The 15,956-nt window shown below is 42.2% G+C and overlaps 2 protein-coding genes across 2 annotated transcripts in view; both read left to right on the top strand.

Annotated features, from left to right (window-relative positions):
- LOC117484399 (zinc finger CCCH domain-containing protein 18-like) overlaps positions 1–5,034 on the top strand; it is a 38,486-nt gene extending 33,452 nt beyond the window's left edge. The window contains 5 exon segments of the mRNA XM_034132859.1: positions 182–396; positions 768–867; positions 3,273–3,369; positions 3,974–4,063; positions 4,065–5,034. Of these exon segments, the coding sequence (XP_033988750.1) occupies positions 182–396; positions 768–867; positions 3,273–3,369; positions 3,974–4,063; positions 4,065–4,191 (629 nt within the window). The 3' untranslated portion in view covers positions 4,192–5,034.
- A 7,131-nt stretch (positions 5,035–12,165) lies between these two features.
- LOC117484407 (interleukin-17C-like) lies at positions 12,166–14,843 on the top strand. Its single transcript, XM_034132869.1, has 3 exons — positions 12,166–12,201; positions 12,536–12,771; positions 14,586–14,843. The coding sequence occupies exons 1-3, from the start codon at positions 12,187–12,189 to the stop codon at positions 14,830–14,832; spliced, it is 498 nt and encodes a 165-aa protein (XP_033988760.1). The 5' UTR covers positions 12,166–12,186; the 3' UTR covers positions 14,833–14,843.
- Positions 14,844–15,956: the final 1,113 nt, after the last annotated feature.

Below are 15,956 nucleotides of genomic sequence, written 5' to 3'. Positions count from 1 at the left end.
TTAAGTATTTAATGTACAAAAACAAAATATAAACAATTGGGGGGGAAAAGTAAAAAATGGCACGTATACAATTTCTTTCTTTTTTTAAATATTTTCAATGTTTCTGTAAATGGGAGGTATAAAACTGATGATTAGCATTTGATGGTTCATCGGGTCTCATCTTTTTCTTTCCTCATCACAGAGAGACCATCAAAAAAAGAGGAACCCTTCAGAGAGGACCGCAGGAAGATGGACCCGTCTAATGCCACACTAAGAGGGGGCCACCCCGGGCCCAGGTCAGGACCTGGCAGCAGGGGGGGCCACCATGTACATCCCCCACCTGGCTCCATGGGCCCCCCAGGAAGCTATGGAGGTTCAGGTTCCCACAAAGACATCAAACTCACCCTCCTCAACAAGGTTTCTATCGCTTCACTTTCTCTTTTTAAAGGGTCTGTTTCTTTCTCAGTCCCCTCCAGGAAGTCACTGCTGCCAGTGAAAAAGGCGTCTGTGTGACACTTTGGTTTTTAAAAAGATGGAACATGCAAGATATTGTATTATTTGTGACATTGAGAGGTGATGGTAGTTATGTTTTATTACCTTTTTAATGCCTTTTGAATCAATAAAATATGTCCCTCCGACCACGACTGATAATCATAAGTACAGACATGTTTTCTCTGAAAGCTTTTTGTAAAAGCTACCTGTAAATTACTTCGAAGTTGAATTTATAATTGTCTGCATGTATTGTATCTTTATTTGCATTGTTTGACTCATGTGTGTTGGTTTTGCAGCAGCAGGGAGATAAGGGCAACAGGAAGAGGTACCTGCCTGCAGACAAAGAGCGGCCCGGCTCCCCCCCCAGTAAGAGGATGGCCATGTCTCCAGACAGAGGTGAGAACCAGACACGTCTTCATGTGAGGCTGTGGCTCAGTGGGTTAGTGCACTGACCTTCGTATCAGGAGAGCAAAACATGGACTATGACTGTGCTATTAAAACTTGACAGAACTTGGCATGGTTTAACGGTTGCTTAATCATTTAGTTATCTTATTAATAAAATATTGATATTTTTTTTATCCTTGCCCAATGTAGAAGTTAAGACCTTTTTATAAAAATAGATAATATTTTACAGCTGTGAGACCGTTTTTTTTTTAACCATCCTCTAAAAACCATAGTTCAGTAACAGGCGGTCCGGACCCAGACGCCGACCTATACGGAGCCGGACCTATAATCAATACATTAATAGGGGATTTCAATTTTGACGGGGCGATTCTATTTTAACCGCCGCCGACAGGGGGCGAAAGAGACGAGTGAGCGATAGAGGGAGAGAAACACAGAAGAAGAGACGAGTGAGCGGTACAGGGAGAGAAACACAGAAGAAGAGACGAGAGAGCGGTAGAGGGAGAGAAACACAGAAGAAGAGACGAGAGAGCGGAAGAGTGAGAGAAACACAGAAGAAGAGACGAGAGAGCGATAGAGGGAGAGAAACACAGAAGAAGAGACGAGAGAGCGGTAGAGGGAGAGAAACACAGAAGAAGAGACGAGAGAGCGGTAGAGGGAGAGAAACACAGAAGAAGAGACGAGAGAGCGGAAGAGTGAGAGAAACACAGAAGAAGAGACGAGAGAGCGATAGAGGGAGAGAAACACAGAAGAAGAGACGAGAGAGCGGAAGAGTGAGAGAAACACAGAAGAAGAGACGAGAGAGCGGAAAAGGGAGAGAAACACAGAAGAAGAGACGAGAGAGCGGAAAAGGGATAGAAACACAGAAGAAGAGACGAGAGAGCGGTACAGGGAGAGAAACACAGAAGAAGAGACGAGAGAGCGGTACAGTGAGAGAAACACAAAAGAAGAGACGAGAGAGCGGTACAGGGAGAGAAACACAGAAGAAGAGACGAGAGAGCGGTACAGGGAGAGAAACACAGAAGAAGAGACGAGAGAGCGGTAGAGGGAGAGAAACACAGAAGAAGAGACGAGAGAGCGGTACAGTGAGAGAAACACAGAAGAAGAGACGAGAGAGCGGTACAGGGAGAGAAACACAGAAGAAGAGACGAGAGAGCGGTACAGGGAGAGAAACACAGAAGAAGAGACGAGAGAGCGGTACAGGGAGAGAAACACAGAAGAAGAGACGAGAGAGCGGTACAGGGAGAGAAACACAGAAGAAGAGACGAGAGAGCGATAGAGGGAGAGAAACACAGAAGAAGAGACGAGAGAGCGGTAGAGTGAGAGAAACACAGAAGAAGAGACGAGAGAGCGGTACAGGGAGAGAAACACAGAAGAAGAGACGAGAGAGCGGTACAGGGAGAGAAACACAGAAGAAGAGACGAGAGAGCGGTAGAGTGAGAGAAACACAGAAGAAGAGACGAGAGAGCGGTACAGGGAGAGAAACACAGAAGAAGAGACGAGAGAGCGGTAGAGTGAGAGAAACACAGAAGAAGAGACGAGAGAGCGGTAGAGTGAGAGAAACACAGAAGAAGAGACGAGAGAGCGGTAGAGTGAGAGGAGAGGAGAGTGAACAGGCGGAGGAAAGTAACCCAATACATCTTCACCATGTTTGGCTCCACAAACAGCTGCGAGGCAGCTTTCTCCACAATGAACATTATTAACACTAAATATGGTTCCAGGCTAACCAATGAGCACCTGCATGTGTGTAATGGCCCTGACACCATTTCAGCCCAGATCTAAACTCCTGGCAGGACAAGCTCAAGCTCAATTCTCGCACTGAACCAAAGAAGTGAGTGAGAGACTGCAATATAAGAGGGAAAGAAAGAGAAACTTTAAAACTGTTCAATTGTTATGATGTGACTGATATGTTCTATAATCGTCTGAAACTGTTAAGTCATGATGTGAAACGGTTAACAAAGAAAAAGGGAAACTCAAGCTGCTGCTACACTTTATTTGATTTATCTAAAATTAAGCACTTTTTAAGATGCACATAGTTTTATTTATTTTCTCTATTTTATTTTTAAATGCAGCCGGAGAGGAACATTACACACATCCACAGTATTTACTGTATATCTGTATAGTTCAATGTTAGTTGACAATAAATATTGTTGTTTATGAATTGTACTTTCTTTATTTGATTGGCAGTCAGTTGTTGATTACATGCAGACGTTGATACAGCTGCAGGCTACTTCAATATATCACACTAGTTCATAAAGCAACTTAGACATTTTGATGTTCCGGACCTTTGCATGGGGACATTTTCTCTAACTGGACCTCGTTGAATTTGAGTTGAATACCCCTGCCCTAAACCATTCAGCGTGTTCAGCCGTAGTGACTGTGAACCTGCTGTTTTTCAGGTCGGGATAAGAGGATTCCGGGCCGACCCCCACTCTCCCCCAGGATGGATCGGCCCAGAGGCCAAGGACCCCGACCCATGCCCCCCCAGGGAGACAGGTTGGTGCAAGTCATTTCTGTAGGACTCGATCACACAATAACAGATGTCAAATTGAGTTAAAAAAAAGAGATCCGTCTGGAAGAGTGAAATTCTTAAGTCTACTCTCTGCAGTGAGCATGTTCACTGAGGCCAAACACAAACGCAGAGTTTCCGAGCACACATACAAAAAGGACAACATTTTACAGAAATATTACTCTGCAAAAGAATAATAATATCATCTGGCTACGGCATCAATTCCCCAGTATCAAAGTGTTCCTGAAAAGAGATTCCAGTCAGATCTGAAGGAGGAAGGATAGACGCATTTATGAATGAATTTGTGTCCGATGATGGTTTGTAACATTAGCATCATCTTGTATACGTCAGTCAGATGGGTTGTTAGGAATTGCAAACACTACTTTTTGGTATTTTGCTAATCCTACAAACTCTTTAAGAAGTAAGGTAGGCTGTAATTTCAAATAATTTAAATGTAATGAGAAGTACAAAGAAAAAGCTCAGTTTTAAAATGTCTACATTAAAGAGTGTTTTTTTTATTGATTTGTTTTTCAGGTCAGGTTTTAAATAATTTTTTTAAGTTCAACCCTAACTCCAGCTTCTTTCCCATAGAAAACGTCCTCTGTCCCCGCCCCCCAAGTCTTCTGGAAAGGGCCCAGCGGCGCCTCCAGGGAAGCCAGCGGCCCCCGGCCCCCCCCCCGGTTGCCGGCTCGGGCTCGGGCTCCGGTAAACCCAGCAACACACTGTCCCGTCGAGAGGAGCTGCTGAAACAGCTGAAGGCTGTGGAGGACGCCATCGCCCGGAAACGGGCAAAGATCCCCACCAAATAGACGCACCCCCGCTCCTCCCTGCTGCCTGTGCGGCCCCGTGGTGGGCAGCCATGAGGGCCATGGGGCCGAGCGTGGTGCCCCTGCCTTCAAAAGACGTGTAAAAAGTTACTATTTTGTGAAAATGAAGTGGCCGACTGGAAAATCATTTTGTGCTTTTCTGCCTCAGAGAGGTTTGGCTCTGCTCCATTCTAGAGAGTTTTCTCCCCCCCCCCCCCACACTTGGTGTAGACTTGACAGTAGAGAAACAGCAGGGTGGGGGGGGGGGGGGCTCGATCATCTGCTGCTCCCTTTGCCCCTTCAGTCAAAAGGAGGCATCTTGGCTGTTCTGGTGTGATTAAAAAAAACAAAAGGAATTCTAAACATTGAATCAGCTTTGGTCTGTCTCTGCCTATAGTGTTCCATCACAGCACTTCTTCACTTTCTGTGTGGAGTGTGTGATCGTTGGCTCGGCTCTACATGGCACGACAACACTTCTTTGTATAAATCTGCAAATTCTTGAACATCTGTATTTGGCCCCTGTGAGCGATCACAGGCCCATGTTTAACCAATGACTTGTGTGCTCTGTGTTTTAGGGCAGTGTTCACTGTCGCATCTTGTAAAATAATAGCAAGTCATCAAATTCTTTCAAGCGTATGATTAGAGGCAACAGTGTTGTGAAGTATTGTTTTTCTTTCTTTTAAAAAATCTACAGCATTTTGTTTTCTTATTAGCTCTTAAGTAATAAACTGTTTTATTTGTGTCACATTTTTAGTTGGAGTGAGAGTTGGATCAGAGACATTTAGAGACAAAATGTGTCTTGCTTTTGTGACAAAAGACTTCTAAATAAACTATTTTGATAAAGAGGTCAGTTGCCTGTGTTTTTCTTTGCACCAAGGAGTGGGTGTTTAAATGAAGATGCACTTAATGCATGCGTTGTTCAGCATAAAGGATGTGGAATATACAGAATACCCTAAGAATAATGTCTCTAGAACTGATCTACAGTACAAACTTCTACTTATTCCACCAGCAGATCAACATTTCACCGACCCTGTGAAGTGTCTCAATGTCTACCTGATGGACTGTAATGACATGCAGTACAGAGTTTAGTCCCTGGAGGAAGAATCCCTCTGACTGTGGTCACTTCCTGTCCTGTGCCACCACGAGCTTCACAATGACGGTGTTCAAACAGCCATTTGGTTCATGAATGAAGACATTCATGGTTCCCTCAGAATGAACTATATTGATAGTAACACTAGAAATGTCCATGTGGGGCCAGGTCAAGACGAAGTTGCAAAAAGGAATGACAACCTCCTCAGCTGTAGCTGGGGATAAGTACACATTGTCAAATGTTATCATGCCTACACACTAAACTGAGATGGTGAGCATTACACCTGCTAAACTGTAGCATGTTAGCATTTAGCTTCATGCTAGCCTGGCTGCACATTTTGGAATTGATACCCAGATCAAAATGCCAACAGAAAAACTGCACAATTTCAATGCCTTTTAAAAGTCAATTAGTGTAAAACAGTTTAAAACCTTTGTAACCTGACAAAGATATACATTTTAGTTAACATACACCTTTTTGTTGGATGCACTGTAACCGTTAGCAACAGAATCAGAATACCTTTATTCGTCACAGAGGGGAAATGTACATTGTTACAGCAAAAATAAAACACTACTAGAAAGGGCATGCAGATAACATTTAAAATAAAAAAGTTATTTCAATTTACAAGTAACATTTGTAACACATTTTCGAATGTTCATATTGCTATTTATTATTGTTATTGCAAAACAGTGGTGTGTGTGTGTTTGAGTGTGTGTGTGTGGGCCTCTACCAGGGGCCGTGGTGGTTGTAAAGTCCAACACTAGAAACTGTTCAGACTAAAAGTTTGGAGTGACTAAAAAAAGTATTAAGATCAAAATGTATAAAAATATTTCACCATGATAGTATTTTACTAATAAGAACTCAATACATTGACAAAGTCAGAACATGTTTCTTTTTATAGAATAAATTGTTCCTTGCAGAATAACTGCTCTGTTTTTTTTGTTGCCATTTTAAAATGTTTCTTTATAGCCATGGTCCATCAGTTTGGTCTGGCCTGAAATATCTCAACACAGATATTCATGGCCCAAAGGATGAACACAAATTACTTTTTAGTGCCACCAGAATTTACTTTAAAACCACAGGTTAAAAATGTAATGAAAGGATCAATTAACACAACTACAAAGACACAAAACAACCGCAAAAAGAGCGAGAGCTGGTGGGGCTTTTGTTAACCCTTCATGGCGTGCACTTCTGATTGCATGCGTCTCTAATGTTAACGTTTAATGCGTGAGAGTTGCAGCTGGAACCGGTTAAACCAGTCTTGCACATTCTTTCTCTCACGAAAGCATTGTGGAGTCTTCCCGCCGAGCAGAAGTATCTTTGGTATACATTTAAACTACAGACAAACAAGTGTGTTTCTGGTATACATTTAAACTACAGACAAACAAGTGTGTTTCTGAAACTGCGGAGTGATTTAGTCATCTCTTAAGCAGCTTCTTATCTTTCCTCTTCTCTTTATGAAGTGAACAGTATGGGAAACGTGTATATAGTGATGTGTTTCTTAAGAAAGCTGTTAAGTGTGAATCAATAATTAAACACCAGAGGAAACACGTTGCCTGTTTTAGCCTCCTGAATAAAAACGAGTTTCTTACCCAAGCACCCCCAAGTTGTCTCCATAATCAATTTAAATTCAAACATACTTAATGAGAATGAGGAAAACAAGTTTATAATCAAGACACTAAAGTGATGGCTTCTTAAAATGGGCCGCTGGGTTTTGGTGTGAATAATTATCTTTAAATGTGCCATTTACAGTACTTAAAGTGAGTTATAGCTAGGAATGTCCCACTAGGACTCTCCATATAGAGAGGGCTTTATAGGACGGTGAATGGTCAGTCTGTCATCTGGAGAGGAGGAACAAATTAATATGTAAGAGCTATTTTCTGAATGCTGCTGTATTGCATGTAGGAAATCTTTTTCGGACCCTGTGACCTTTATCTGAGCCAGAAATTTGCTTAGTTTTCCATAATTGGGACATGATTGAATAAACATCCCTAGTTTTTTTTTTCCAGTGGAAGGATTTAACAGTTATAGAACACTTAAATTCAAGAAACATGATCCAAATGTCTGGAAATACTTTCAGCTCACCCAGTCGATGGCACAGTTATCATCAGTTCAACCAAAGATTATGTAAATTAATATTTATGTGCCCCTCAACTTTCTCCCTCACCATAATCTCTATCATGGTGGTTTTCCCATCTCATCTCCGCCCCTGATACTGTTCCCTCTTTTTTAAATGATTCACTGCGGCAGTGAATCATTTAAAAAAGAGGGAACTCAGGGGCGGACTGGCCATCTGTGTGTTCTGGAGAATCACAGACGGCCGGCCCGGCCCGCTTTTTTTAAACCTCATCATTTCAGTTGCGCTGACAGGCGACAGAGGTCCACAGTTTCCCCGCAGGCAGGCTCCCCCCCGCCCCCCCGTTGACAGTTCACGAGCGTGCTCTTTGCTGCCAGCACTTTCCCAGAAGTCCCTGCTCTGCATACACACACTCTGGTGTTCATGTCTGCAGAGGCTTCACACAGATCGATACATTCCAAGGGGACTGACCGGTGGAAATTCAACTGTGAATGCCCCTAACACACCCAGGCTGATAAGAGGACATTCCCTCTCTTTCGTTTAAAATATCCCATAGGGCCTATGTACAATTCTGTTTTGGTTTTAGGTTTGCTTTTCTTAGTTTTCATTATTTGGTTTGACATCAGGCTAAGCTAGAGGCTAAGTGCAGACCTTTGGCAGGTGAAAAGTGTGTATCCACCTTGGGATTCAGATTTGCTTCACGGGTAATGGGCTTATCCTTGGCCCATTGGCCCAAGTTTCATAAAAAGGAACCAGTAGTTTTTCTATCATTCTAATCACAAACAAACACAAACGAAACATATCCTGCTAAGCAAAGGTCCTCCAGACAGGAGACAGGGCAAAGGAGGGCCAGACAGTCGCTTCAGCAAATGCCCCAATATGATATTAATAAATGTGAAAATGACATCAAACGTTCAGCGGGCAAAGGGTGATGTCATTTGTAATATAATATCATGACATGTCACAATATTATAGAGCCACAAAGTGCACAGCAGGAAGTTGAGGTGGTTGGACATCTGAGCGCTCTCACTTTTCTGCTTGCTTCCTGTTTTCTGCCGACAGTCAATGCTTTTTTTTTTTAACCATGACTACAATCAGTTATTATTTTAACACAATGTTCCCTTAATCTTTATCAAGCCGTGATTGTGCCTAAACTTAACCAGCCAATATTAGATCATTGAAATGGTTTAATTATGAGGTAACAGCTGTGGTGTCATGGTTTGTCAAGATTGCGGACCCACAAGCAGTATAAACAAGGAGGCAGGTAAGGGCATGTAAATAAAGGCAAGCTTTTAATTAAATAAAAAGCTGTTTCAATGCAAAAATATACAGGAGCAGGCAAGGGGGAACACATAGGAAAGTAACACACAAAACAAAATGGGGCCATAGGAGAGTAGAACAGGGAAATCCAGAAATCCAGAACACCAGGAACAAGAACCAAACCACCATAAAACGACGACGAACTGACAAGGGACACTTGGGGTGTTTCTCAATGTCGAGGACGCTTCCTTGGTAGGACAAGTCTTCCGAGTCAGGTCCTTCAGAAGCGAGGCAAGAATCCTTCCGAAAAACGAAGAATTGTGGAACAGGCTAAGGTGTGCGTCATATGCGAGGCCCCGCCTTAAATGGAGCGTGATTTCCGCCAAAGATTTTGGAAATTGGTCCGTGCGCAAAGCATTGTGGGGATTTTAAGACCGCGGAGGATACACATGTGCAGCCTCGAAATTTCCCGCAACGAAGGACGCCGGCCTCGGTAGAATTCCAAGGATCCTGGACATTGGAACAGTCCTTCGGCGGGACTGGATGACGTAGCATCCTTGAAATAGTGGCTCTGGAGGAGCCGTAGGACTGTTCCAATGTCCAGGATCCTTGGAATTCTACCGAGGACTGAATCCTTCGTTGCAGGAAATTTCGAGGCTGCTCATGTGTATCCTCGGTGGTCTTAAATTACCCACAATTCTTTGCGCATGGACCAATATCTATAATCTTTGGCGGAAAATGGCTGAATCCAGGCAGTACACATTTAAATGTAAGTATGTTCAGTGGCGTAGTAAATGTGCACATGACTTGTGTTTAAAGTTTATAGTCCGTTTGAGTTTTGCCCGTGTGAGCTCAAACCGAACCTTCTGAAAAATGAAACAATGTAACAAACTGTCGTCTGTTGCGCACCAGAGAAGCGGACTATTAGGTTTGAATGAGACCTTAGAGCGTTTTGCACCTAAATAAATAATTTAAATTAACCTTGTTTTGACTTTGCCTCTTTTGTTGATATTTGTGGTTTATGCTACAACGTGCACCAATATGTGTAAAAAAGGTTTGCAGACATCAAGTATGATATGAATTCAAATGTTATTATTGATTGGTGATGGTGATTTTATGATTTACTTATGGCTGCTTATCCTCCAGGACTTTTTCAAGGCTGCAAACAGAAGGAGAAGGTTTTATGTTCTGTCCTGGAGAGATGATCATTTTACAAAATACAGTTACTCAAGTAGGCTACATCTTCGCAAATCAGTTACGCAGCGTCCACACGGCGGTGTGCATTGAAGCTTGCCGGTGGGCGTGTCTGAAACTCGACCAACAACCAATCACATGAATCTCCCGCCCCGGACACACAAGCACGCGGTTTGATTGGCTAGAGCTTGTCCTGGCATATGATTTGATTGGCTGACGCTTCCGTCGAAGCTTCAAAAGTTGAACATTGCTCAACCTTTGAAGCGAGCAACGCGAGCAAAGCGAAGCGACGCTCCCACAATGCAGTTCGGCAAAGTGTCAACGCACGCCGCCGTGTGGACGGGCCGTTATGAGTCTTCAAACAAGTCGCGCTCAATAAGGCGGGGCCTTGCATATGACGCACACCTGCTAGCCTGTTCCATTCTGCGTTCTCCGAATGCTAGGAAGGATTCTTGCCTAGCCTCTGAAGTACCTGACTCGGAAGGACATGTGCTACCAAGGAAGCGTCCTGGACTTTGAGAAACACCCAAGGGCAAGCAAGACTAAATACACAAGGGTAATCACAAGACAAGACACAGCTAGAGAGGGGAGGTGAAACAACAGGTGAACACAATCAGACAGGATGGAACACACAGACAGGAAGCAAAGGCAGACATGAGACAGGGAGTCAACACCTTTCAAAGTAAAGCAGGAAAACAAAGACAGATCTTGACAATACAAAATAAAACACAGACAGATCGTGACAAGTGGTACTTGATTTAATAGAAGTAAAAGTAGCACTACTCATTTGTAGAAATATTCTATTACAAGTAAAAGTCTTGCTTTTAAAATCATACTTATAGGCATAACATTTACTAAAATCACCAAAAATCAAAGTACTATAATATTATGATTACTTATGCATTCATGTGTTTATCACGGCTGGTAAATGTGCAGCTAATTACAATTACTTTATTGCTGTTGCCACAGCGTCACGCTGACTGCAGTGGGGATTGAACCAGTGCTCCCCGATGCAAAGATCTGCGCACTAACTCACTGAGCCACAGCATCCCTCCCCAGATAAATGTAAAAAGTCAAATAAAGTGGCCATTCACTGTATGCTAAAGCCACATCTATACATGGAATTGCCCCTGATGTCATATTCAACTTGATGATTTCTAAGACTATAGGATGTGATGTCATTAGGAGTGATGTGATGTAATCATCAGATGTATTCAGAGTGTTAGTGTTGTAATCCTGTAAGGCTGGAGTCTCCTCATATCAGCAAGATTTACACAAAGAGAAAAACCACAAAGGAGGGCTAAGAATAGCTGTCACCTTATCTCCCCCAAAGGCAGCTCTAATGGCCGCTCACACAAACTCTGCTGGAAATTCTCAAGCATCGTATTACTGCATCAGCACACACACTCTGACACAGTGTGTGTGTGGGTGCGTTCATGCAAATGACTAAGTGAAGTGTTTCTTGTGTCCTGAAAGAATTAATTAATACATGGATAAATGTCAAATGAAACATCTTCATTTAATGATAAGGGTTCAATTGTTTTGAATGTAAGAAACCATTAAATGTTCTAAAACAAACCACCAAAATAAATGTTTTTATCAATTTGAGCTTTTAGTGTTATAATATCTAAATGAATACAATGTATATTCCTTTTTTTTCTGAGAGTCCTGAATAAATAAATGAATACATTTATATGCGTCGAACAGCAAATGTCAGCAAATAAATACATGCTGTTTTGTTCTAAAATAAAACTGTTTCCTGAAATAAACAGGTAACTAGATGGCTAAAGAAACGATCAAATAACAATGATATTAGTCTTAGTTAAATGAATGTATGCGAAATATGATATAAACCAACACATGCACATACATAAACAATGTAATGAAGTTATAAACAGTCACAATAAATGGTGTGTGATAAAAGGAGATCTGTACACACACCAGCCTGGAAGATTGGATGGGCTGAAGTTAGAGCGATCAGCTGCTCTATGGTTATTAGCTCAGGTGGGAAAGGTCAACAGGGCACTCTGTGTTTGACAGCATATTTCCTGTGTGCCGTCAGCCTCTGCACCCAACTGTGTGTGTGTGTGTGTGTGTGTGTGTGTGTGTGTGTGTGTGTGTGTGTGTGTGTGTGTGTGTGTGTGTGTGTGTGTGTGTGTGACACTAATGACAGATGATGGTGTGAGTAGACTCACGCCTGCCCGCTGCAGGATACTTTCACTAAGGAAAGGGGAAGTAGATCATACTGAATAACGTTTCCATTTCCTCATGCCGGTTATTCCCAGAATGCGCAGGTATAAATATCTCAGGTGAGAGGATGGAGGCAGGTAAATCAGAGCAGATCCAGCAGCAGCAGACACACAGAAGACATAGAGACAGGATGGACATCAAGCAGGTACGTGAGAGACAGACAGACAGACAGACAGACAGACAGACACACACACACACACACACACACACACACACACACACACACACACACAGACTGAAATGTTGACTTTAATTAAATGTATTGCTGTATGTCAAAAAATGTACACATAATTGTATAAGTTAGTTGAAAGCAATACTATTGAGTTCAACGTAATATTATTGCTTTCAACCGACCTAGTAGAATTATGTGAGCGTTTTTTGTCATAATACATTTCATTAAAGTCAAGGTCTCAGTTTGTTCAGTGTAGAACACAGATGCTGGTCCTGCTCCGTCCCTTCAGCTGTGTGCTCCTCCACAGATCCTCCTCTTTGGGCTCCTCTTTGGGCTCCTGGCCCCCGGCTGGTCTCTGAGGAGCAACCGCTGCCTCCCTGAACAGGATCTGGAGGAGGCAGCGAAGAGGGAGCTGAGCCACTTCCAGGGGCCCCCACAGAACCAGGAACCGCTGGGCCCCTCGTACTCCTGCCCCGTGGAGATGTTCACGCAGCAGCCCCCCACACACCTGAAGGACAGATCTCTGTCCCCCTGGGGATACATGTAAGTAACACGCGGTGCACTCACATGTCAGGTCTGTTTAGAACCTGCAGCAGGGGGTCAGGGGCTTGAAAGGGTGAGACCCCGTCATTGGTCCCTGATGGAGTGTGGCTGGATCAAACAGAGGAAATATTTCTCTGTGGTGAAGGAAACATCAAACATGACCGGACTGCTTCATACGTGCTTGTGTCCTAGTTCAAGATCATGTTGGGAAAGTTGTGAGGGTGATGTGTTGTAAGTTGGGAGGGGGAAATATTTCCATAAAAGGTCCTCAAGCTTTGATAGATCCCAAAATATGTATGAACTATTATTATTTATATTAAAAATCTTAAAATATTCAAGCAAAAGATTTATTTTTAATCAATATCTATTTTTTTTTCTTTCTCATATTGTTATCAACTTCTTATCTATAACATGTATGATCTTGTTATAATTGAAGCATTTCATGCTTTGTTGGCATATATAGAATGGTGCAGCTCTAACACTCAGCATCTCTCAGCATCATGAAGCTGCAGTGAAACTATGAGGTGATGAAAACACATTTGCACAATAGTTGCGTAAGTGATCTTGGTTGTTTATTGAAGGCAGTGCTGGTATTGGTGCAACGCGCCCGGCGGCTCCACTCAGGACAGGGAATTCCCCCCCGACATCACCAAAGCTCTGTTGGCACATTTCTGCTGGGAATGACGCAAATTGCCACTGAGTAAAACGTGGAATCCGTCATCTGTATTAACTGTCTGTGTGTCTGTGATTGGAGAGTGTGCTTCCTGTTTACAGTCCTCAGCTTTCTGAAGTCAGTAATGTTCCAAACTCACGGTGGACACAATTTTAAGTTGTTGAGTTTCCCAAAAACAGTGTCAGTGTGTGACTGTGTGTCACTTAAGACTATCTGGATTCAACAAAAGGATATTTATGAATATGGACCTAAACTTAAGACGAAAACTAGACATTTGGACAGATTTTTGAGGTCTTCAGTGGAGAAAATAAACGAAGTATTTCCATGTTATGCTAATTCCACTCTTCAGAGAGAACTATTATCTTTGTCTTATAACAGCTACAGCTCAGGAAAAAATAAAGAGACCACTCCACATTGTTCTTGAATGTCAATCTCTACATGTATGGCAGCCATTCCATTCCAGTGTCTGTTGAATTCCAAAACAGAGAAATGTTGTCAGTAGTTTAGAGAATAGAATAAAAGAAGGTTCATTTGACTCAAACACATACCTTTAAATAGTAAAACCAGAAAGACTGATAATGCTGCAGTGCTCTGATAGAGCTGAATCAGTTCAGGTTTAGAAATGCATAAAACAACTGATATGTTTATAAAATGCAACACATTGATATATATTAAACCAGTGATTGAATTCTCTTTTGGCATGATAAGTCGAACAGAAAGCAGCCTGGTTGGAGTCTCTCCTCACATTTCAGATACCCCATAATGATGCTGTGCACACAATGACTGTGAAACAAGATTCACTGATGCAATGTTTGCAAAACATTCTGAATCCTGTGTTGGCTTGGTCATTATGGGGTGTTGATTGTGGTGAGGGAAGATGCATTTAAAATACTTTAGAATATGATAACTTGTTTAACAACAGTCATACAGGTCATTTGGAGCCCTAATGGTTCGGGTCCTGGGGCGATCATGACCTCTGTTCATTTGGTAACACATGACACGTTGAGTCTGGACTCAGGCCAAGATAAAGAGGAGTGCCCTCCAGATGACACCACTGTCTCTCTGAATAAACATTATGGGGTGTAACATTTCTCTGTCACCTCTCCTCCCCGTCTCACTGACTCATTTTGTTTCTTCCCAGACTTGAAACGATGGAAGATCACTTTCCCTCCACCTATTACAGGGCTCAGTGTCTGTGCACTGGATGTGTGCTGATCCAGAACTCAAAGCTGGTGGAGAGCCACGACTACAACTCAGCACGAGTAGTACAGAGCAGGGTGTTTCTGAAGAAGGAGCTCTGCAGGGACAAGAAGAAGTACCGCTTGAAGCCCGTCAGAGTGGAGGTGGCTGTGGGCTGCACCTGCACCAGAGCCAACAGCACCCCCTAGAGGGATCTAGCAGAGCAGCCGACACCACAGTGCATGTGTTTGTTTTAAAATGCAACCAGTTATCGAGGGTCAGACTCAGGGTGATGAGGGAACATCTCCAGCGGCTCTCTGACCAATCACTGCTGAGGCTTCAAAAATCAAAAGTCACACCCGCCTGTACGTATAGGTATATTTATTGTCATTATGTCTGACATATGATGCATCGAAAATGTTTTCTGTAGGTCTATTTAGGCCTTAGATTTGATCCTGACTTGTTTAAAGCTCTGCCTAGTGCAGCTTATGTAAATGAGATATACTACATAATGTACTTATTTTTATATTGATGGGCTTGTCATCCAAAAAATTAGCTATTGTATAGTTTTGCAATTTAATAATTTATATAATAATATTTATAACTATTTATTGGGTTTGTTTTGCATGTGAAACGTTTGAGTTTATGGAGATTTTGAATGCTCAGAGTTATTGAGTGGATGAGGTGAATTTTATATTTATTTATGTTGCATATCTTGTAGATGTTGTCCCAGTGGGACATAACAAGTCTGATAAAGACTGAAAGTTCAGCTTCTTTGAAGCAAAATAAAGAAACATGTTTGAAAGTAAACAAATTCTCTGGCTTCTTTATTGTTATCCTTTCAACATAATTATTTAACATTTGTAGGATCCAGGTTTATTTGTCCAGAAAGAGTGGGTGTGTGCAGTGTGAAATACATTGCATTTTAAAATGAAGTTATAGTTAGGGTTTAGTTATAGTTAGGGTTAACTCTATTTGCATTTTTTTGTTTTAAAGGTAGGGTAGGTAAGTTTGAGAAACCGGCTCGAGATACACTTTTTGTTATATTCCATGGAATGCTCTTAACATCCCGATAGCAATAAATATCTTAAGTGCTTTGAAATTGGGAGATCCCGATTTTTTTTTTTTTCAGCTAGCGACTGTATATGGGGACGATAGGTTGGGACGTTGACAGGAGTTTAACGTAAAGCCAGCCCACATTTTAGTAATGAAGTGAAGCAGCACATCTGGATCAGCTCCGTTGTTCCCCCGTTTTTAGACATGTGGGTAAGGAGGAAAAGAGAGAGGGTTTTATTTTCTGACACTTTGAGTCTCCTTACACACACATATTTAT

The sequence above is a fragment of the Trematomus bernacchii genome, unplaced genomic scaffold, assembly GCF_902827165.1.
Source record: "Trematomus bernacchii unplaced genomic scaffold, fTreBer1.1, whole genome shotgun sequence".
In the NCBI taxonomy this organism is placed as follows: domain Eukaryota; kingdom Metazoa; phylum Chordata; class Actinopteri; order Perciformes; family Nototheniidae; genus Trematomus; species Trematomus bernacchii.
The sequence above is the reverse complement of the archived record's forward strand: the minus strand, read 5'-3'. Positions and strand labels throughout refer to the sequence as shown.

Excerpts from the sequence above, each read along its gene's own strand:
- LOC117484407 (XM_034132869.1), top strand. Across the intron at positions 12,772-14,585 it reads CTGTCCCCCTGGGGATACAT|ACTTGAAACGATGGAAGATC; the intron begins GTAAGTAACACG and ends GTTTCTTCCCAG.